Below are 24,612 nucleotides of genomic sequence, written 5' to 3' on the forward strand. Positions count from 1 at the left end.
CTTGTACTGAACCCGAAATATTCCTTTAATGCAAGTTATTTTTGTGATGTGTGGAGTTTCTGACTAAGTACAATAGAGCGTTCCAAATCAGTTATTTAGGTGATTCCATTTCATTTAGTCTACTATCTTGGAAAGCAGCTGCCTATGAAGGCAGAAGTCAGCAGAGCAGCTTGCTATGTTTTCCAACAGAGCTCATGTATATAGATGAGTAAAGTACAGTACATTTAGTTCATTTAAGCAGCTTACCTTTCCTTTCTTGAGCGCATGATAGACATCTTTATACTGCTGGAATTTCTCCAGCTCTGCTTTAACCAGAACCTGTCTGATGTGCATCACCTCCTCTACAGTCAGAGTAAGACACTCGACAGGGTAACAGAATTCCTCCTGGAACAAACACATCACATTCCACCATCACAAACATGCCAAAGGATATATTGTACATTTAAACATGCCATGTGTTCATGCCCGATAATGATGGATTGGTAAAAGTTGATGCAAAACCAAATCTCAAATCTAGATCTCTGGTTACACCCTCTGCCAAACACAACACAGAAACCACAACACAATGATGGAGCTAGAGCAGAACATTTAATTCACTGATATGGAATGTAAAAAAAAATCTCTGCTTAGGTTGTTATGCAGGTTTCAGCACAACAGGTAAAGCAATATGCAAAATTCACATTTAAAGATGAGTAGAAACCCCCATGCTCGTTGCTTAAACAATGTATGGTGCTTAAATACTAGTTCTTTCTCAAATGCACTTAAATAGGGCACACTGATACAAGCACACATAAAAGCCAATATACTATAAATCTAGAACTCACCTAGTAAACTCATCATGTAATCATGTAAAGAGCTACCAAACAAGCGACTCATATTGGCTTTTATGCCCCTTGTCACCCACTTTTTGTAATATGTAGTTTAATTTGTTAGATGGAACATACCACATGACCTCTGCCTAGTGCTTGAGCCTAACCATCAAAGAAAACAACAAGAGGGCATTTATTTGTGTTTGTCAAAAACCAGCGGCTGTACATTTTCATTTACATAAACTAATTGACGCTAAAAAAAAATAAAAAAAAGGTTCTCCACCAAAATGTTACGGAAGCTAACCTGACCAAATTTAAAAGCAGTTTTTTATGGACAGGAACAGTGTGTAATTACAAGAAGGAAATATGATAAAAGGTTTTATAATAGTATTATCAAAGTATTATTAAAAAGATAAAATAGCTTTATTAAAAATGTTAAACATTGGAAAAATGTGAGGCACCACTTACTGCTGGTAATACTATTCCATGTATAAATACTATAATTATTTAATAATATTATTATTATCATCACCTCACGGTTCTTTGAAATACTTGATTCTGATTGGTCAATCGCATCATTCTGAGGTCAAATATGTAAGGGATAATGTACAGTCAGCCGATTGTTGAAATTATGTAATTATGTGAGAAGAAAGTTCTGTTGCTGTTTATTTTGTAATTAATGAACATCTGACTGTTCATTTATAGCTTGACGATAAACAAATAAATGCACATGAAACACTGATTTGAGTTTAAATTATTTTATTAGATTACTTGTAGAGATTGCACAGTGATCCGAGAAGCAGGAAAGATGACTCGTAAATTCGCATACCCGGATGAGCAGTCTGGTGTGTGGATGTGCGGTTGTTACTCGGGAGATATCAAACCGCTAGATGGCGCCATTGACCAATCTGAATAGAGCATTCCAGGGAGCAGTGTAATAATTCAGTATAATGACTGCTAAAATGTATAACTGATCGTTGTTCCAGGAAACCACTTTCCTACATGGCTGTGCTAGCTTCATGTCTCTCGTATCACTCCACGGTCTCCTTCTTCTTACATAATAAAGTAAATTTCAATTCAAATCTATACTTCATGTCCTTTTATTTATGTAGAAAGTATTAGTGTAATAAGTGTGATAAAGTACAATAAATTGGTCATTAACGTAAAACGACACACTTTAGGTTGATATACCTTGTTAGTATGCATTTGCGATAATGACCAGCTTTATCCCCTACTTAATCTTCAATTACTTATCCAAAGTCTATGATCCTCTTTTAGAATGACGCGCATAAATTCTGCGTCATTCAAAAGGAAAAAGTTTGTAGAGCATAGTTCCGTTAAGATCATAATATAATTTATAGTGATGACGTGCAAGTAAACTGATTGTAGTGTGTGCCGGTTCCCTCAAAAGCTTTCTCTACTGGCCATGCAACACTTTGCAACATGCTCACATAAAGCAAGTGCCCTGCTGAGGCACTGAAAAAGCTGTCTGAAACTGCACACGTAACAATGATGAAATGCCTCTTTGAAAATAATGCTAGAAAAATCTGTGTGTATGAAAATGTACTATTCAGATTGTGATTTACCTTGTTGTTGGAAAGCTGCTTCAGTGTAAAGCAGGAAAGGAAAGCAGAGCAGTTACAGCCCTCTAACTGTACAGTTATTAAACAATAGTAAAACTCTACAATCTGTATGCCTATTTTAGAATAGCTTCCTGTATAAGGTCTGTGATTTACTTAATAATGCCATCTGTTCTTCATAAATCAAGCACTATATGAGATCTAGTTAAATAGGAGTTGAAAGGTAGTAAAGTTTTCTGCATGTTCATTTTCAGTGCATAATTACAAAATATTACATATTCCTTACAGAAAATCCTATGCCTTCCTTACTAATTTTTTAAGAGTTTACTAACTTTTTTGACTTATCCAAGCCAGGAAATCACAATTTTAAAATTTCCCGATATTTCCAGGTTTTCCATGACTGTTGGAAGCCTGTTGCTACTGCATGACAGGCTATATTTTCAGACAGAAATAACTAAAATTGCATTTAATTGGGCTTCTGGGCTGAAAATGAAAGCACAAGTTCTCTTTTCACTTTCTCTCTCCACACTTACTGTAACTGCAGCACTACATTGAATCCTGAGAATCGAATTATCTTTTCACAAGACGCAATTCAGCAAAGTGTGACCATAGCATGCAGCCATTTGACCACTAAATGACTCATATTTACTGTCCTGGGACCACATCAACCAAGAAACAACATGTTTGTCCTTAAGCAGCTTTCAGGTAACAAGTCAAAAAAGAAGTGCTTTGTAATTAAAAAAGGTTACTTTGTGTTGCAGTTATGTGTTGTAGGACGTACCAGAGATTTGGAGTTCTGGCGAGATGGAGGATTGAAAGACCGTACACTGGTGGGAGCTTCCTTCTCTATGGAGTGTCTCCTCTGTGGGGCGATACGCTTGTCAGGTTGTGGTGTAGAGGATATGGGCAGGAACCGAGGGGGAGCTGGAAGAAACACAATATTGAGATAAAGAGGCTATATATATATATATATATATATATATATGAATAGGATGGCAGTTCCAATTTTTCCTCTTTTCCTCTAAGCTGCAAATATGCATGGATATGCAAGTCAGATGTTCTGTCCAGGGTTGCAGGCAGAAAAAAATTAAAACTACGCAGAAGGCAGACTCAAAAATGTGTGAAAGAAAACAGAGAAATTTCTGAAGCTGCATTTCAACTGGAATCCACCCATTAATTTTCAGTATGGAACTGAAGCTGTGAGAAATCTTGTGTGCGGAAATGCGTAAGGGGCCGCATAGACCAAACGTGTTTTTGCGCTAAAGTCAAATGCAGTGCAACAAATAGAACAGAACACTAAGTGTTGAAGCTCTTTTAACTTGACTCAGCCTCTAAAAACATGGTGCTCCTGTGCGAGAAGGTCAAAAATGTCTGTTTACATAGGAAACAGCGCAAATGGACGCAAAAACACATTTGATGTGAATGACCCCGAACACTGATTAACTTGCATAGATTTCAAGCTCAAAGCATGGCCAAATAAAAAGGACATCGGTTTTGCTCAGCAAGAACAAAAATTAGAGTGAACTTGGGGTCAGTGACATCATTTTGATTGTTCTGTAAATAGAAAGTTCTGTATATTTAATTATGCTTCTTACTCTTTTTGCCCATGACAGACTCTGGAGATGTGTCCTCCACCATTGAGGTGGATATGCTGGAACTGCTGTCTGACTTCCGAGTGGTTGTGTCCTCCTGGAGAACAAAAAGACGCCATTACTACCAGCAAATTGAGAACAGTTCCAGGCTGTTCCTCTAGAAGTCTCTTGTTCAACATTTTGACAGGGTTCTTGCTCTTTTATGGCTATAACAGAAATAGCAAGTACAAAATAATACACACACTCACATCAGAATCAGAGCTATCCAATTCAGCCAGCGTTGGTGCCTTGAGCAATCTCTTTCTCTGGGAAAGTGGTTGCCCTCCGGCCACACCGTTTATGGGGCTGTGACTTGGCGACATGCCATTGGCCAGAGACAGCGTGCTGACAGCCAACTTTTGTGGTCCATCATGGAAGTCTGCGTAAGGATGGACATCATGTATAATCAGACACAGGAAACCAATGCTGGACACATTATAAAGGCTTTAAAACCTTATTGATTTAGACAGTGTAGACAAAATCTGATAGATAACATTAACTGCCATAGTAATGACTTAAGCATCACTACAATGTCAAGAGGGTAAGTGTAGGAAAGAGTGAGCTAAAGTGAGTTATAACATTACACACATGTTGTGTCCAAAATGACAACAACAAAATAAGCTACTTTAAAACTGATCTGACTCTTCAGACAAAAAGGCATTTTAAAATCACATTTGAATGTGATCTGGACCAGGTTTTGGATTTTATTCTGGGTTTTCTTTTTTTGCATGGCATGACAAAAAAATAATCAGATTTTTTTCCGCCTGTCTGAGCAAAGCCTTAAGACATCACATATTTAAAAATAAAGAAAGAAATGGTTCAAGTTACTGCACTCAGTAAATCTGGCCAACTGCTATACATAGTAATACTAATAATATTACATTTTTATAGTAATGGATGGCTTTCTAGTGGTTTCAGGACCAAAGTGTGCCTGCACAGCCATATCACCATATCAAGACCAGTTGCCCATTGAAGCTAAGCAGGGTTGAGCCTGGTCAGTACCTGGATGGGAGACCTACTGGGGAAAAATAAGATTGCTGCTGGAAGAGGTATTTGGTAAGCCAGCAGGGGTGCTCACCCTGCGGTCTGTGTGGGTCCTAATGCCCCAGTATAGTGACGGGGACACTATACTGTAAAAAGGCATCATCCTTCGGATGAGACGTTAAACTGAGGTCCTGACTCTGTGGTGTAACCCTGGTGTCCTGGCTAAATTCCCTCCACTGGCCCTTCTCAATCATGTCCTCCTAATAATCCCCATCCACTAATTGGCTCTATAACTCTACTCTCTCCTCTCCATCAATAGCCAGTGTTTAGTGTGTGTACTGGTGCACTATGGCTGCCGTCGTATCATCCAGGTGGATGCTGCACACTGGTGGTGCTTGAAGAGAGTCCCCTGTTCACTGTGTAAAGTGCTTTGAGTGTAGTGTCTGAAAAGCACTTCATTTGGCAGACGCTTTTATCCAAAGCGACTTACAAAAGAGGAAAAACATAAGCGAATCATCTTAAGGAGACAGTGGTACGAAAAGTGCCATATTATAAAGTTCCACTAGCATCAGAATAGCATTCAAAACAGATTAAAGTACAGCAAGAATTATTTAATTTTTTTTAGTGACTGGTTAATTGCTCATGTAAATGTAACGTTCATTCATTCATTCATCATGCACACTGTAGAATTTAATGATCAAGTTCTTGCATAACATTGATGTCCACAGCAATGAAAACAAGGGTAAAACAATAATTCAGGAAAATCAAGTCAACAGAAGGCAATTAAGTTTGAATACTGTAAATGACAAACAAGCTATGATTCACATTATGGTTATCCGAATTGTTAAGATGAAGATCTCTGGCACAGGAGCAAAGAATCCCAGACACTAGGCGATCTCATAGACCTAAGTACATATGTGAGGCTCTTTCCCAAAACAAACAACACTCGATCACTGTTATTTGAGATGAAATTACATTCGCAAGACCAACTGCAAAACCAACCAGTTTTTCATGCTATACTATACCTGACATACCATTGTAATATACATAAACTTTGACATTAGCCCCTAAATCTTTAATATCTGGCTACATCCTTGGGTGAATTAAAGGAATATTCCGGGTTCAGTGGAAGTTAATCTCAATCGACAGCATTTGTGGCATAATGTTGATTACCACAAAAAAATAATTTCGACTCGTCCCTCCTTTTCTTTAAAAAAAAAAAAAAAAGGCAAAAATCGGGGGGCCTAGGTAGCTCAGTGAGTAAAGACGCTGACTAGCACCCCTGGAGTCACGAGTTCGGATCCAGGGTATGCTGAGTGACTCCAGCCAGGTCTCCTAAGCAACCAAATTGGCCTGGTTGCTAGGGAGGGTAGAGTCACATGAAGTAACCTCCTCGTGGTCGCTATAAAGTGGTTCTTGCTCTCGGTGGGGCGCGTGGTGAGTTGTGCATGGATGACGCGGAGAATGTGCTATGTCTCCGTGGTAACGCGCTCAACAAGCCACGTGATAAGATGCGAGGACTGACGGTCTCAGATGCGGAGGCAACTGAGATTCACTACGCCACCACGAGGACTTAGAGTGCATTGGGAATTGGGCATTCCAAATTAGGGACAAAAAGGGGAGAAAAAAAAGGGGCAAAAATCGAGTGTGGCACTTATTGTGGAAGTGAATGTGGCCAATTTTTGGAGGGTTTAAAGGCAGAAATGTGAAACTTAATTCATCTGTTAAAACTCTTCAGGTATTATTTGAGCTGTAAAGTTGTTTATATCATAATTTTTACAGTCATTTTAGGGTTTTAGGGTCTGTTGACATTACATCATCATGGCATGAAGTTGTAAAATTAGCTATAACTTTACACAGAAAAGTTTTGTAAGTGATTTTTATCACACTAAAATCATGTTTACACAAATATTGTATATGTGTTTTGGCTATACTTTTGAAAAGGTGAGTATTTTAACAATCAAATATTGGTCTCTATTCACCTCCATTGTAAGTGCCTCACTGGAACCCAGATTTTTGCTTTTTTTTTTTTTTTTTTTTTTAAATAAGGAGGGACAAATTGAAATAATTCTTTGTGGTAATCAACATTGTCACAAATGCTGTCGATCGAGCTTGTACTGAATCCGGAATATTCCTTTGACACAGCAAAATACTTTCCCATATGTATATATTAAGAAACCAAATAGGCTACAATGTAAAAAAAAAAATAAATCCTTCTGTTTTTCTCATCATTGAAAGCTCAACGGATATATTTATAGGACAGAGATGCAGTATAAAAATAAACATTGCCGCATATTAAATATTGATGCCTGCAGAATGAGTTACATAAGCCCTCTTAAACTAGACTAATCCTCATTTACATATAAAAAATTAATTTTGCCAGCTCCGGATTTTCGCCCACTCACACAAGTTCGATGTGTCTGAATCATACACAAGCTCTCACACTGTGATGTGACAGTCATGCTTGCGTCAGGAATACTTTACCTGAGCTTCGGAACAAGTCCTGTGGAGTGCTCATGCTTTTGCCTGCACCTAGAAAGGAACATATCCTTCAATATGGTCCCTCACTCAACAACAGCACAAGACCAAGACAATACATGAGTATAAAGCACTAACATCCATAGCTCAACCAAAGACACTGGTTAACCAATCAGGTGCTCTGAAGTTCATTTCGGGACTGTGATATCAAGCACAGAAAGCACAAACACAGTGTAGCTACACAAAAGCAGCAGCCATTCTTGACAAAGGATTAGTGGGATATGATGGTGGAGGGAAGAGTGCACTATAACAGCAGGAGGAATTATGGAGGAAAGCCCAGTGCAAACAGCCAGAAAAACTGTGCCTTGGAGGCTGGAGTGGACACATGATGTCTGACTGGGTATGCTAAGAGCTGTTGATTTACAATAACTATAGAGTAGAATATAAGGCGTATTTTATTTGACAAAATGAAAACGAGGCTGTGAGGGAATGAAAGGACATCCATTTATTAGGCCTTATTTCTGAAACATGAGCAGCACAAATTTGAGTCAATACCTTCACTTGCATTGTATGGACCTACAGAGCTGAGAAATTCCTCTAAAAATCTTCATTTGTGTTTTGCCGAAGAAAGTAAGTCATACACATCTTGGATGGCATGAGGGTGAGTAAATGATTAATGAATTTTCAATTTTGGGTGAACTATCCCTTTAAGGCTGGACGCACTGCCTTGTCCCCTTCCTCCTCTGAGGACTACCAAATTCAATGTCCCAACCCTGAAGCCAAGCCTCCCCATCACCACAGGAATGTGACATGAGGGTAGTAGTGGTTATCTGGCACAACTACTGAAGCCAGAGGGTCAGTGAACTGACAGCGGTAAAGCCTAAATTGAAATCTTTACCTGATAAGTCAAAACTGATAGACATGCTAAGTGGGCGCATTACTGTGAGAGAGAGAGACAGATGTTATGGATGGAGAGAGAAAGGGAGGGAAGGAGAAGAATAAATAAAGTCATGAGTTAAAACAAGGCATCAATGCATCGGATGTCAAATATAGAAAGGATGCAGAGGTTTTGTAACTGCTTTGACAAATGAGGAACACAATTCTACAATCCATCAGCTTGCCATTGATCGGTTCTTCAAAGCACACTTAGTGGAAACAGCAGGTTTAACTACCTTAGGATGAAGAAAGGACACACTTCTCGTTTATATTTCTCATCCTAATTAACTGTCAGGATAGGTGTCATCTAAATAAAGCTGTCCGGCACAGAAGCAAAGAACACCAGACAATTGACTGTCTTAATCATGACACAGAAATGTCTTTATCTAGACAACATACAGTTTAGTGTATAACATGTTCACACAACCAATGGCTTACAATCAAATATTTTAACTACAGTATTTTAGGGTAAAGGTAAAACTTCTTGATTATCCTTGCATTTTTGTACCGGGCAACGACTTAACTGCTTAAACTGTTAATTACATTATAAGAAAAAAACGGGTGGAAATATCTAATAATACAATAATGTACAGTCCAACAACTATTTACATAACACATAGATCTCTATGTACAGTATGACAATCTACTTATAGACACTCAGGGCCGGATTGGTAATCTGGCATACCGGGCATTTTCCTGGTGGGCCGACGCACTTTGGGGCAGATCAGGGGCGGACTGGCCATCGGGAGAACCAGGCCGGCCACGTAACGGGCCGAGATAAGCTGAAATGAGCCGCCGCGTTATGCAGAACGGGCCACAAAACCACGCAGCGATATGCCGAAGGGGGCAGAGATATGCAGAAAAGGACAGCGACACCCCCTCCCCTCTCAACAACTTTTGGGCCAGTTTCTATGTAAAATCCCAGGTCAATTTCTCTTCCCAGTCCACCCCTGTAGACAATGAACTTTTACACTGTCTCTTTTAGTAGAAGGAGAAAACAACAGATTCTTTTCACCACACAAACAAAGCATACTGTACATCCATGCAAACCTTTAACTCCATTAACTCTAAGACTTAAATATGGGATATTTATCCACTAATCACAATGCATCAGTCAGATATTCTAATTACCAGATTAGTGTTTGTGTAATTATGCAATCTTCCACACAAAAAACCTAGAGGAAGATTTCAGTTAAAACCTATAAAATCTACAGAATCTTAAAACAAAATACCACAAGCCTTAACTAACCCAAACCTCTGAGCAGATCCACCAGTAAGACTAGGTTCTGTCTATAATCTTGTAAATGTCAATAGTATGATTGAACAGTACCGTATATGAATTTAATGTTATGTAACAAAACAGATCAATACATTATTAAAAACGTATCAATCCATGGTGAGGACCTTAGAGATGTAAAGTCACAAATAATATGGCAGCGTAGAGTTAGAGCAAGGACAACACAAGTCTGTATTACAGATATTCATGTTAGAGGACACAAAAGCAGCCATGCTTGAGAATGACACACTGTTACATTACTACACTGCTGTCTGACATGACCAAAAGTGAACCTCACAAGCTGGCTGAAGGCATTTTCACATACCAGTACTCACCTCCATCCACATTACTCATGTATTTGATATTTATTATGTTTGGATTGTGGGGTGTAAATTCAAGGCAATTTAAAGCGATAGTTCACCCAAAAATTAAAATTCTCTCATCGTTTACTCACCCTTATGCCGTCCCAGATGCGTATGACTTTCTTTCTTCTGCAGAACACAAATGAAAATTTTAAAGAATATTTCAGCTCTGTGGGAGGCAGGTTTCGCCTAGGGCGCCATACAAGCTAGTACCACTACTAGGTTAAATCCATGCCCATGTCTTAATCCATGTCTTAAGAAGTGATATGATATGTGTAGGTGAGAAACAGATCAATATTTAAGCCCTTTTTTACTATGATATAATTTTTTACTTTCACAAAATTAAAAAAAAGTTGCATGTTCCCAAGAGTTCTTCTTCTGTTTTTTAGAGATTCACATTCTTTGTGCATATCTCCACCTACTAAGCTGTTGTACAAATATAATGCATTTATTCTTCTCCTTTGCATTATCTCTCACTTTTTTCTTACTCCTTCCTACCCACTAGGTGGTGATATGCACAAAGAATGCAAATCGCTAAAAACAGAAGAACTCTCATGTGCAAGTGGGAATGTGTGAAAGTACGTTTATAGTAAAAAAGGATTTAAAGATTGATCTGTTTTTCACCAACACCTATCATATCACTTCAGAAGACATTGATTTAAGCACTGGAGTCTTATGGATTACTTTTATGCTGACTTTATGTGCTTTTTGGAGCTTCAACGTTCTGGCTACCATTCACTTGCATTGTATGGACATACAGAGCTGAAATTTTCTTCTAAAAATCTTCATTTGTGTTCTGCAGAAGAAAGAAAGTTATGCACATCTGGGATGGCATGAGGGTGAGTAAATAATGAGAGAATTTTCATTTTTGGGTGAACTATCCCTTTAAGTGAAATAATGTTTATACAATTTGGATAAAATGCATTTGTTATCATTTACAGAATAATAAACATGGACTAAGATCCCTTTTCTGTTATGCACTGTTAAATGATGTACAATGGAGACAAAAAATCAGACCGTTCAGAAAACCTGGGATTTCCTTGCTTTCATTGAAGCGCACAATTTGGGAACATTCTTAAATCATGTGAGATCACATGGATCATCAGGTTTTGTACAAACATGTGGAGTCCATGCCAGCTCGAGTGCATGCTGTCATTAAAGCACAAGGGGATCATACCAAATACTAAGAAATTCTGAAATTCAATGTACATTTTTCAATTAAACTCTCACTCTAATTGTTATGCTGATAATATAATTTTAAATTAAAAATTGTGTAATAAATTAGAAAAGAATGTAGTAGCATTGGAACCCACTATATATAATGAGCGACTAAAAAAATAGATGTAGCCCAGCTATACACTGATCAACCACAACATTAAAACTACCGGGTTCCTAATATTGTGTAGGTCCCCCTCGTGCCGCCAAAACAGCGCCAACCAGCATCTCAGAATAGCTTTCTCACCATAGCATTGTTGGTGCCAGACGGAATGGTTTGAGTATTTCTATAACTGCTGATCTCCTGGGATTTTTACGCACAACAGTCTCTAGAATTTATTATTTATTAATTTATTATTAATATCGGTCGGCCGATATTAGCTTTCACCAATATATCGGTATCGGCGTATATTTTACCGATATGAAAACTTTTTTTCAGAACATATAATGCAGAAAACAAAGCTTTAGAATTGGTGTCATAGTGTAGTTTGTCCAGCAGAGCACGCTCCGACTCCATTGTTTACAGAGCTGACTCTGAGCTGACGGTGGCTCTGCAGACAGGGCGGAGTTGAGCGGTGTCTTGGTAAGTTAACTAGTTTGTGAAATACATACTGGAAAATTAATAAACGATGACCCCATAATTTTCCCTTTTAAATATAACTAATATAACATTAACCTTGTACCTGACAACCATGTCACTCATGTCTGTTTGCTGTTAGCCAGCTATAGTTTGTCAGTGCAGTCAGTAACGTAGCAGATTGAAAGGTAAACATCAGAGCATCTTTTTGCAGCTCAGCAGACAACGGTGCGGTGGTGCACTGTGTCTGTTGAGTGTTGATTTCATGCTATGTTGTTACGTAGTTGGTGAGACACAATGCTAGAAAGTAAAATAAACGTCCGTCTTTTACTCTCCATGACAAGATTAGCTTATAGCTAATTAGCTAATCATGTAGCTACTATCAGTAACTACGTTTCCATCCAAGGATTTTTTGCGAAAAAGTTTTAGCGCATCAAAATAAAGCTGATGGAAACGCAAATTATCGCTAAAATTTCACAAGTGTCGAAATAATATTCTTCCGTTTAACTCTAGCGCATAATGTCGATACTTCAAATGTCACGAAAAACTGGTTTGGAAACACTTTTTGTCGAGAAAATTGGCATTAACGCAAAAATGTAGTGTCACATGACAGAATTTACCCCAATCGTTAGCCTGTGTTAATCATTACGACAAGGTATACATCCATAAAAGCCAATTTATTGTACGTGATTATGGATTGACCTTAATGGCATAAAGATCCGATCACTGCAAACATGACACTTCCAGGAGTGCCAACACAAATATCTTGTATCAAGACATGCAAATTGACAAGTGCACGGAGAACAAATGAATGGCCACTGTTTGTGATTAATTTAATCGCGGTAGCCATCCGTTTATTTATTAAAGTTGCTTTTCTACACAATTCAAAATAATAGACAGCAGTCACGGGATTAGCCTACAATACAAAAAAAAAAAATTTCTGTGCACAAAGATGTTTTAAATTAAAAATAAATACACAATACTAGGCGAAAAGCTTCAGTGTGCTTTACTGGAACACCAACATTATATTAAAGCCCAATTCTATAAAATTATTGTTTAGTTTACTTTTGAAAAAATGCCGGCAAAATTACCTGTATTAAATTAAATAAATTACCAAACGAAAAACGCATTAAATTAAAAAAATAAATTACCAAATTAAAAAAATTATATTTTTAGACCTATATATGCCTTTTCTTCACACAAACTTAAATTAGCCTTACCCTGTTCTGTAGACGAATAAAGTCGGCTGAATTACATTTTCTACATTTCAAGACTATAAACTATCAGAACTATTTGTCCAATGCGGAGTTAACTTTTAGAAAACGAGCTTTTGAACCTTTTAAAACTTTAATATTTTAAATCTAACCCTCTTTACCTCGAATCGCATTTGCTGAGCTTCTTTAGAAAATGTAAATTGCATTATGATGCTAAAATTAATTTTAGATGACAATCAAGTTCAGTTGGTTGTTAAAAGTTGTGGGACAAATATACAGGACATAATGCAGTTGAGATGGCAATGCTTTAGATTAGATGATTGTTCAAAACAGCCTACTGAATATCAGGACTGTATCATATGTAAACCCTGATATTACACCGCATCAATTTTTCTTTAATAGCTGTGCACACAGCATACACATCGATGGATGGTCCTTATACTAAGACCGAAAGTTTACCCCACTACTTGGAACAGGTTGCCAGCTTGAACAGGGCCATGACGATTCGCTTTCGGGTCGGATAAACATCAGGAGGACCAATATTACAGTCCTATCAGAAGGGCAACTGCTCCCTTTTGATTGCAATTCCTCGTCTTCTGATTGCATTTATTTGTGAAATTAAAATGACAGTTAGCTGGCTAATTTCAATGCTCAATGCTAATTTCAATACTCTCCCCATTTTACCAAAACTCGAATTAGCGATAAACACACATTTCTGTATGGAAACGGCTTAAGGGCAGATTTCTTTTGCGATAAACCAAAACTTATGCGACAAAGTGTTTTTTTAAGCATGACGTCATCACGCACACCATTTTTATCGATAAAAGGCCATTTGAATGGAAACAGGCAGAAGAAGGCAAATTTTGCTAATTATTTTTTATTTTTTTTACACATTTTCACTTTATCGATAACAAAATAGCACGAAAAGTGGATGGAAACTAGGCTATTGTTGTCAGCTGAGTGGAAGCTAATGAGTAAACATGTATTCACCAAACTGTTTTGTTCAGGATTCACAGTTTGGTACCCCCTTCAACCGAACAATTCCAGTCATTGCATTTATAATATGTAATATTTAAAAGTCTGGTTTTCCACCGTTGAAAGTTTCCCCTGAATTTGTATAGCAGAATATGGTGCGACACCGCTGCTTATCTGTTTATCTTGACTCAGCAGTATTAATATAATCAGCATTTGACTGATACTAAACAGTTATACTGATGTTTATTTAGCTATTTATTTCATTTTTATTTATTCTTTATTTTAATGGTCAGCATTTGACTGATACTAAACAGTATTGATGTTTATTTAGCTATTTATTTTATTTTTATTTATTCTTTATTTTAATGGTCAGCATTTGACTAATACTAAACAGTACTGATGTTTATTTAGCTATTTATTTTATTTTTATTTATTCTTTATTTTAATGGTCAGCATTTGACTAATACTAAACAGTACTGATGTTTATTTAGCTATGTGTTGTATTTGTATTTATTCTTTATTTTAATGGTCAGCATTTGACTGATACTAAACATACAGTACTGATGTTTATTTAACTATTTGTTTTATTTTTATTTATTCTTTATTTTAATGGTCAGCATTTGATTAATACTAAACAGTACTGATGTTTATTTAACTATTTATTTTATTTTTATTTATTCTTTATTTTAATGGTCAGCATTTGACTGATACTAAACAGTACTGATGTTTATTTAACTATTTATTTATTTTATTTATTCTTTATTTTAATGGTCAGCATTTGATTAATACTAAACAGTACTGATGTTTATTTAGCAATTTATTTTATTTTTATTTTTTCTTTATTTTAATGGTCAGCATTTGACTAATACTAAACAGTACTGATGTTTATTTAGCTATTTATTGTATTGTTATTTTTTCTTTATTTTAATGGTCAGCATTTGACTGATACTAAACAGTACTGATGTTTATTTAAATATTTATTGTATTGTTATTTATTCTTTATTTTAATGGTCAGCAATTGAATGATACTAAACAGTACTGATGTTTATTTAGCTATTTATTGTATTTGTATTTATTCTTTATTTAAATGGTCTGCATTTGACTGATACTGAACATACAGTACTGATGTTTATTAAGCCATTTATTATATTTTTATTTATTCTTTATTTAAATGGTCAGCAACTGACTGATACTGAACACAGAGTACTGATGTTTATTTAGCTATTTATTGTATTTTTATTTATTCTTTATTTTCTCAGTGTTCATTTCTAGAATTTGTTGACAATGTATAATAATAATGTCAAATATTCTTTGATAAAAATATTTAAGAAAGCAGCCTTCTGAGTACCTTTGCATAGTCATATCGGTACAACATCGGTGCACAATCCACATAGAAAAAGTCTGTTTTCATTCCAGCTCAAAAATTAAATATATCGGCCACCATATCGGTAATCGGTGAATTTTTCCACTCTATAATCGGTATCGGTCTCAAAAATCCCATATCGGTCAGGCTCTATACACAATATTAGGCAGGTGGTTTTAATGTTGTGGCTGATCGGTGTATACTGTGCATTGAATCGTCTACGTGTTTATCTGATAAGAGTGTGTGAAAGTATACTAACCGAGCCGGCTCCTACGGATCATATCAGGTGAAACAGGTCTGAGCTTCCTCTCTGACCTGATCTCTTCCAGGATTCGCTCATGAAGACTTGGAGGTTTTGGAGGATGAGGCTTCAGCTTACGAGCAGAAACCTTAACACACATATACACACACATTGATTGACAGGTCACTTTAGTAGCACATCTAAAGGGTGGATTTTTATGATAACATTTGTATTAAAGGGGTTATATCATGACGAATCATCAATGATGCCTATTGGGTGATCAGAAACTTGGCCTACCCAGTCAAAATTAGGACAATTAAGGAGAAAGTCAAATAGACACTTTTATTAATAAACACCAGAAGAACTAACAATAATATGTGGGACTTTTTTTAAATAAGATCCCTAATCATTTCAGTCTGTTCTAAACAGATTGTGGCACATTTCAGCACCGACTGTTTCATTATTTTGTCACAAATGTAACTCCTTCTTTGCAAAGAGGCTTTAATTGAAAGACGGGGCAGTTAAAATTTCTATATGACATAACAACAAACCCACAGGCCATATATTAGAATTTATTAGTGAGAACAGAACTGGAAAAAACATTCGGTCAGCACTGTTGCTCATTTCACTTGCAAAAGGGGCATTTCTTAAAGCCAGGAGCACTCAGAATGGACTGTTTCATACTAAGGGCCTGGAAAACAGTAATAAAAAAACTAAAATATGACTTTTTTTGGCACACAAAATTAAATAAATAAAAAATATATAATAATAAAAAGTATGATATGATCCCTTTAACAAATGCTTGATTTTAATGTTAGTCCAGCACATGTATAACCACAGACATACAGTGATAACCAAAAATTGAGAATTGTATTTGTGTATGCTCTCATGCTCACAGGATTCAGAGGAGGTCTGGATCGAATGAACTCTAGTATGATCTCGTGAGCACTCTTCTTTAACCGGGGAGGAATATCACCATTCACCTGCAGCAATGGGAGGCAGAGCAGAGTTCAAAGGTCAGACAGGGTCTTTACAATTAGCACATGTTGGCAGTCTTAAATGTGTGGAAAAAAAAAAAAACAGAAAAAGTAGTTTGCAATGTGACTGAGGCAATGTGTTGAATGCAATGCAGATGTGTGTCCTGTCTGAAGAATGAATCAAAATTATAACAATGGCAGTTATGCACAAATACCTCTGCGTTAATAACCGTAGGCAAAGGTGTGCAAGGTGCACAAAAGCTGACCTGTTACTCAGTTCAAGCCGGCCAATCACGCAAGGACTATTTCTAATCAGCAACTATAAAAAATATAGCCATTTTGTTTACAGACTAATGTCTTGATTGACTTCAATTTCATTCACGTGTTTTAGTGAAACCCTATGAAACCCTTCCAGCTTAAAAAATAATGAGCAGTCATTGTCAGATAAGCAAAGTAAACATTGTTGTGGTTTATGATCTCTGTAACAGAGCGCAATAAAGTGAATTGAGCTGTGCAACTGTTCTCCGGTCTCACAAAGGGATAAACAAAGACTCATGCCTGTTGGTTCATGGCAAATTAAAGTCCAAAAACAGCTTTCATTGGTGGATGTTCATAAAAGGCTGTCATGACAAAAGATGCTCCATTTCAGGCAACAAAGGACAGGTGAAAAGACAAATGCATTTACAAAAGCATGAGCTAAGTGCAAGTCCAGCAGTCAATTTCTACAATTCCAGCATGCTTATGTTTGACAATCACACTAGCGGCCATTTGTGATGCAAAAACAAGCAAATCCATTTTTTATTTCAGGAACTCAGTATGGTAGTTTGCGAGTGACCTTCTGCAGTAGGGATGTCAAAATTACCAGTACTTCAGTAACAAGACAAAAAAAAGTTTTTCTATGGTATTGGGTGATTCTCACAAAACCTGCCAAGAAAACGTTCTGATCATATTTAACCCAAAAGCTAAAAAATGTAAAAAATGTAAAAAAAAAGCCTGCAATTAGGACCATTAAGATTTTTTTGCATTATGACATCATTTTACCACCCAAAACATAACAGTAACGTGTCTGGAACATTTTATTTCCATTGTTTTTATGTTGATTCTCATTATTGTAACAGTCATTTTTTTTTATGATTTACAGTAAAAATAAATAAATAAATAAATAAATAAAAATAAAAAAAAAAGCTGCTGCTGCTGTACAATTATTTAAGAAAAACAATTAAAATCAACAAAACTGAAAGCAGTACCAAGAGAGTACTACTATGAGGTAAAAATACTTTACAATTTAAATAATATTTAGTTTTTCATGTTGTGGTACTACGAATATCACAATGGCCATCTTTTTTGCATTGCAGTAATGAGAACTGGAGGTAAAATGCGCAAATGTCATGAAAACAATGTAAAAACTGTCCAAAATCAGGCTTCATTTTCTGTATGCAAAATCTCATTTCTTATTTGTTTCTTTTGATTTTGAAGTACCAGGACATTTTCTTGACAGGTTTTGGGAAAATCACCCTATTAAGAGCATTGCATTAATTCCTTTAGTATTAAATGCGAATCACAGCCATTCTGATATTCAGTACAACAGTGTTAACATTGATTTAACACAATATGGTTGTTTAGTTCATTTCTGCTGTATAAATGAAAACAGTTCATTTAAAAGAAGCCAAAACATAATCAACCATTACATGTCACAGGAACATCACAAATGCAGAAAAGCACTGCGATACCAACAGTGAAAGTTCCAGTGCTGTTATATGAAATATAAGTACTTTTGGAACATTGTTTGTTCCATCAGATTAACTGCTGTATAATATGAATTATTAAAATGTATATGTTCATAAATAAATAAATACTTCAGATTCTATATATTCCTGAACCAAGGCTTCACCATAGTTGGATTTGTTAATAGATACACTCACACTCACCATGACTTTGCGCAGTTTGTAGCGTTGGGAGCGGATGTCGTCCATGAGCATCTCGTAAGGCGTGAGCTGGAATTCGATGGCCAGAGGGTTGTACTGACGCTCCTGTACCTTTTTCAGTTTCACACCGTGTCTCAGGTCCCTCATTACCTGCACCCAAAACCGTGCCTGTGGAAAATAAACAAAACATGCATTTGGCCATGTACTTATGTCTGTGGTTTTCAAATGGTGGGCGGCGATCCAAAATAGGTTGCAGATCTGTTCTAATGGGCTTGCGAACAAGGAAAAATGAATGATTAATGCAAATAACAAAAGGCTAGTTGTGCATAGTTAGCATAACAAAATAAAGCAACTTACAAATGGGAAAATGTCTCAGGCCTTTTGTCCAATCAAACTTTATAGTATTGTGGCACAAATTCATCGGTCATTTTGCTAATATGGTAATATGGTTAATATTAATAAAACATTTCTACCAGTGTTTGTTCCATGTGTTAGGTTGATAAATTATATTTCTGGCACCCATTCACTTGCATTGTATGAACCAAAACAGCAGAGAAATTCTTCTAAAAATCGTCATTTGAGTTCAGCAAATAAAAGAAAGTCATACACATCTGGGATGACATAAGGGTGAGTAAATGATGAGAGAATTTTCATTTTTGGGTGAACTGTTCAATTAATAATTTTGCATATTGTTGGGCATATGCTGTTCATGGAAATACTACTAAAGTAAATTTTTCTTTACTTTTGTGCACTAAAAAGTTTTAGTATTATGTTGGGTCACCAATTTATATCCAATGTAAAATATAGGTCCTGAAGCAAAACCAGTTGAGACCACAGCCTTATGACTATGCTAAATCAATGCACCCTCTTAACAGCACGCAATCGTAATACATTCAGTCTGGTTTACGCTCATTTGTAATGGGCTTGTGGGATTGGTTCCAGGTCTTACCCAGTCAGCATTCTGCAGCTCGTCCAGATCTCTGACGGGTTCTTCTCGAGTTTCTCCTTCCATTCGCCGCAAATTCTGAAAAAAAAGAAAAGAAGAAAAGAAACAACCTGAGACATATGCCACACAATGCACGCACAATGCATCAGTCATTTAGAGATATAGAATGCCCTAGAACAGGGCTCTGCAACCTAAGGCACGATTGGCACGGAGAGGGTTAAACACTGGCACGCGAGGAACAGCAAGAGAGAGGAGTATGTATTTTGTTTCTAAAGATATGAAGTCCCTCGCACATGCATGCCAGCCTACTTCTTGGAGTAATCCTTCCTTATAATCACGCAGAATGTTTTATTTAGTAATGAGCTGAATGGCAAGCTAAATACTATTAAAATGTGACATGACAGCGCTGCTCATCCGACGAGCACAGTACGTGCAAATTTGCGCATTGTAACAGCTGATATTGCAGCACAGATCAATTTAGGAAGCTCTTCATTTTCGGTAAATCATGCAAGTAAATGCGTCGGCTTTGCGTCGGTCGCGCTGCACGATTTGCGGGCGACACACTACATTGTCTTGTTTTAAATGTTGCATTTTGCTTTCAGAACATCACTTCATGTTCTTCATGAAGAAATCACTGTCGATGTTTGAGATTTTCAACCCAACACACACGCTCTTTAAACCACAATGATGATTACTCTCAAAACTACATGATTGAGGGAAAAGAACAAATACACAAACACACATAGTGGGGTTCAAAAGCCTAAGTTTGATTCAAAATCTAAATTAAACCTAGAAATTAAGTTTCAGAGTTTCAAAAATTTTAAGAAAAATAAGAAATATTTAGGATTCCACAATTTCTACATCACTACATTTAAATCAGCAAATTGGTGATATTAATCCATTATATGTGGTAATGGCTTTTGTACAAAAGGTCAGTATTCCTTGATTCCATTGAAGCACATAAGATGCTGTGTGGAACATCCACAAATCATGATCAAATAACATGGATCAAACTTCTGGATTTCATGTCAGCTCGAGCGCATGATGTCATTAAAGCTGAAGGAGAGCATATAAAATTATTAAGAAACTCTGAAATTCATGTTGATTGTTAAATTCAAGTTTTCACTTTACTCTTTTATGCTGATAATGTAATATTTAATGAAAAACAATCCGTGTTAAAGGTGCATTCAGTAACTTTTTGTTTTTGCCATCTTGGACCTGCAGTGACACCTAGTGGTGTGGATGCAGCATAATTCAAAATCAAACGTTTTCAGTTACAGATGCCATTGTAGAAATTCACTATTCACAATCAGCCATGATTCATTTAATCCAAGAGTGAAAGTGTCCAATAACAGGACGGTTACTGAGATTAAGCGAGTAGTATTCAGCTGGTCATGTGATTCTAACATGGCTGCCCCCATGAGGGCGCCCTTGCCCCATGTAGAGTAAAACAGCTTTTATAAGGTTACTGATATGACTAGAGTCCTCATCTCATGTGAGTGGTCATGATTGTATACATATGTTTCAAATAAAACTTTTTTTAATGGGTAAAAAATTACTGAGTGCACCTTTAAAATAGAAAAAAATGCAAAATAGAAGCATTTACACTGGTAGACTTTTTAAACACACCTAATGGTATCCTACAAAATAAACATAAACATAAACATACATGCGTGCATAGCCTACATGTGGTGTTGGGGGGTGATTAACAAGGAAATTGAAAAATGGCACGTTTTGTCAAAAAGATTGCTGACCCTAGCCCTAGAATGTTGCTTTATCCATCATGGGTCTGGTTGTTTGTAATATCGATTCATTTTCATGTGAGAGTATGTCCAAGCTTGCAGGCCAACACTGAGCCATCAATACTAAGGCATGATCAATAAGCTGCTAATGCAGCCTTTAACTGTCTGCACTACAGCCAAACCAACAGATCTGTTGATAAAGGGCCCTTTCCACACATGGGTTGAATTTGGGACAACTGAATCAATGTTAGACATTTTCTCTTAGGGTAATGGCAGAGTTAGTTGGTTAATCAATTGCAATAGTTGATAAATTGTTCAATAATCTTCAGCCAAGGCTATACTCACATCTTGTTTGTTTAATTTTGTCAAGAAAGGCGTTTGAGTGGTTTGGAATTTACACCATAATGAATAAGATATAGCATTACATGACAAATTAAACGGTGTATGATTGAATTAGGGTTTTTTTTTTCTGCCATAACCTATGAATTATGTAAAACAGGCAGGATAAGGCTTATGTTAAAAACAATAAAAGTCATTAATTCCTCTGGTAAGCTTGCAGTCTGCCTCAAAAGAGCAAAAAGTGAACTAGAAATGCGTGTCCCCTTTGGGGTTTATCCTGCCGTGACGCTGCTTTAGCATGAATGACACACACACACACACACACACACACACACACACACACACACAGAGAGAGCTTACAATATCTGCGAAGAAAAAGTCTGATCTTCTACACAAGCATACAACAGTACCGCATCAGAAAAAACAACCCAAAATAGAACATTTCTTTCATATATAAGAAAGAAAAGAAATGCACATACAGAAACATAAGTTTCTCTGAATCACTGGAGTGAGAGTGTTTCTCTTGGTCTGCTTAAGATCAAAAGGAACTGCACAGCTGATTCTGTCTTTTCCAATCTTCTCTACCCATCTGCCATTTCCTCTCTCTCTCCCTCTACTCTCCTCCTATCCTTTATTCCTAAGTAGTGGTGCTCAATCTCTCTCTCCTGAATATCAATTTTCCTGCATAATTTTGTTATAACCCTGATCTAACCCTGGCCTGCCTGGAATATGTATTTCATTGATCTCTGCTGCATCCAAATTCACATATTTCTACTACACACAGCAAGTATGTACTTTGATGGTGATGGGAAAGAACAGTACCAATCAAACGTTTGGACACACTTGACTGAGTATTTCACATGATCTTAAAAAACTTTTGATCTTAAGACTCATCATTAAATTAGTTGTGTTGACAAATATCTATAGTGCCCATGTCATTTATTTGTAACATTAAAATTTAAATGCTGTAAAATTTACAGCAATTAACATTTTTAAAAACGACATTAAACTTCATTTGTACTTCCCTTTTAATTTTATACATTAAAAAACTTCTGCGGTAGCTTTGGCATCACATAAGACACCATTTTTTAAAACTGAACAAAACAAAAAAAAAACCTCCTCGTTTATAATACAGGAGGTCGAGGGAAATATTAAGTCAAAAAGTATGCACAGAAATAGTAGACCATAACGGCAACTTTGGCATACTGTTTTAAATGTACAATGAATTGGGATGCACTACTTCTAATCTGGCACACTATTTTACACAGACAGCATTCGAATCAGGATCGGGTCTTGGAAGTGTTTGAAATGTGTTTGATTGGAGATGGAACTAAATTCTATTGCAGGATTGAGCCCATTTGCTCTGAAACCATAACATCTTAAGCCATCCACGTCCGCCTGACACCTGTGATCTCCACTCTGTGCCTTGTTTCTGCATGGATTAAGACTCTTTATTGCAAGAACAGAAGAATGAGGAGCTCTAGCAAGCAGGATAATGCAAATGAATGCACTTGAGATAAAGCACACATTCAATGGAATAAGGATTGTAGTGTTCATTACATATTACTGATTAAACTGCAACATTCTGCACCAAAGAGGGCTAAACATGCCTGCCTGACTGGGCTGATCATACAGCAATCTTCTTAAAAACAGCTTCTTCTGAGCTTTGACAAGTGTTACATAACCAAAGTAAATTTGCTAATATTTTATGCAACTTATATGGTGCATGGTCCAGTGCATTCTGTTTAATAATGAAATGCCATCCAGTATTGGCAGATAAAGCGGTCCAAATCAGAGACAATCTCTTAAAAAAGTTCCCGGATAACTTGATGGGAACATTTAGTCTCTGTACAGTGTTCAAGACACCCAGTCAAAGCCAGGCATTAGTGTGTTGATGTATGCAAATGATTATCGCATGAATGAATTAAGAGTTTTGAATATTGCCTATCAGTCCAAATCAGAGCACTTTTCGTCTAGAAGTCATTACCAAACATTATTACTCGGCTCTCTCTGGAAAACTTGAATGTGATTTGTCAATTCTGCGGTCAAATATTGTAGTAGCCTATAATGATCACTAAAATGTATAACTGACTGTTGTTCCAGGCAAGTGATTTCTACATACAGTGGATGTGCTAGTTTCATGTTTTTCATATCACTCCAATGTAGTCTTCTTCTCACATAATTAAATAGCTTCAACTGAAATCAATATGGCATGTACATTTATTTATTTATCTATTCAGTAAGTAGCTGTGTAATAATGATTTATCAAACCCCTTTACCCTGTTGGTTAATTTTGCAATAATAACTGTCTGATTATACATAATGCCTCACACATAATGCTTAAGAGATCATTAGAGATGTAATATTATTTATATTATTAATATAATAATTCAGTTATTATGAAGTTTTACTCATGAAAGTTCTACTAAACAGACTGCAATACTAATGGCTTGCCTCATCATTAAAGGGTTAGTTCACCCAAAAATTTAAATTCTCACCCTCATGCCATCCCAGATGTATTACTTTCTTGCTTCAGCAGAACACAAATGAAGATTATTAGTAGAATATTTCAGATCTGTATGTCTCATAATGCAAGTGAATGGTGATCAGACCTTTGAAGCTCCAAAATTCACATAAAGGAAACATAAAAGTAATCTATAAGACTTCAGTGGTTAAATCCATATCATCAGATTAAATATAATATTTGTGGGTGAGAAACAGAACAATATTTAAGTAATTTTTTACTCTAAATCTCCACTTTAACTTTCACTTTCAGATGTAAAAATGAAAGTAAAAGTGGAGATTTAGAGTAAAAAAGGACTTAAATGTTGATCTGTTTCTCACCCACACCTATTATATCGCTTCTGAAGACGCGTCTTATAACACTTCACTTGCATTGTATGAAACAACTGAGCTGAGATATTCTTCTAAAAATCTTTGTTTGCTTGAAAGAAAAAGTCATACACATCTGGGATGGAATGAGGGTGAGTAAATGATTTTCATTTTTGGGTGAACTACCCTTTAAGGACACTAAAACACAGT

The 24,612-nt window shown here is 36.4% G+C and overlaps 1 protein-coding gene across 4 annotated transcripts in view; it reads right to left on the reverse strand.

The window, feature by feature from the left end:
- The window catches only part of LOC127421556 (protein spire homolog 1-like), a 77,416-nt gene that overhangs the window by 7,203 nt on the left and 45,601 nt on the right, over positions 1-24,612 (reverse strand). The window contains exons 5-15 of one of the 4 annotated variants that reach the window (XM_051664679.1): positions 19,493-19,567; positions 18,547-18,711; positions 16,538-16,624; positions 15,660-15,789; positions 7,489-7,536; positions 4,230-4,399; positions 3,985-4,078; positions 3,171-3,313; positions 2,396-2,410; positions 945-971; positions 247-384 (exon numbers count right to left, since the gene is read on the reverse strand). In XM_051664679.1, the coding sequence (XP_051520639.1) occupies positions 247-384; positions 945-971; positions 2,396-2,410; positions 3,171-3,313; positions 3,985-4,078; positions 4,230-4,399; positions 7,489-7,536; positions 15,660-15,789; positions 16,538-16,624; positions 18,547-18,711; positions 19,493-19,567 (1,092 nt within the window). The remainder of the gene's footprint in view (positions 1-246; positions 385-944; positions 972-2,395; positions 2,411-3,170; positions 3,314-3,984; positions 4,079-4,229; positions 4,400-7,488; positions 7,537-15,659; positions 15,790-16,537; positions 16,625-18,546; positions 18,712-19,492; positions 19,568-24,612) is intronic. The other 3 variants (XM_051664683.1, XM_051664680.1, XM_051664682.1) reach the window with 3 other exon arrangements.

Source organism: Myxocyprinus asiaticus, chromosome 30 (genome assembly GCF_019703515.2).
Source record: "Myxocyprinus asiaticus isolate MX2 ecotype Aquarium Trade chromosome 30, UBuf_Myxa_2, whole genome shotgun sequence".
NCBI classification, from domain to species: domain Eukaryota; kingdom Metazoa; phylum Chordata; class Actinopteri; order Cypriniformes; family Catostomidae; genus Myxocyprinus; species Myxocyprinus asiaticus.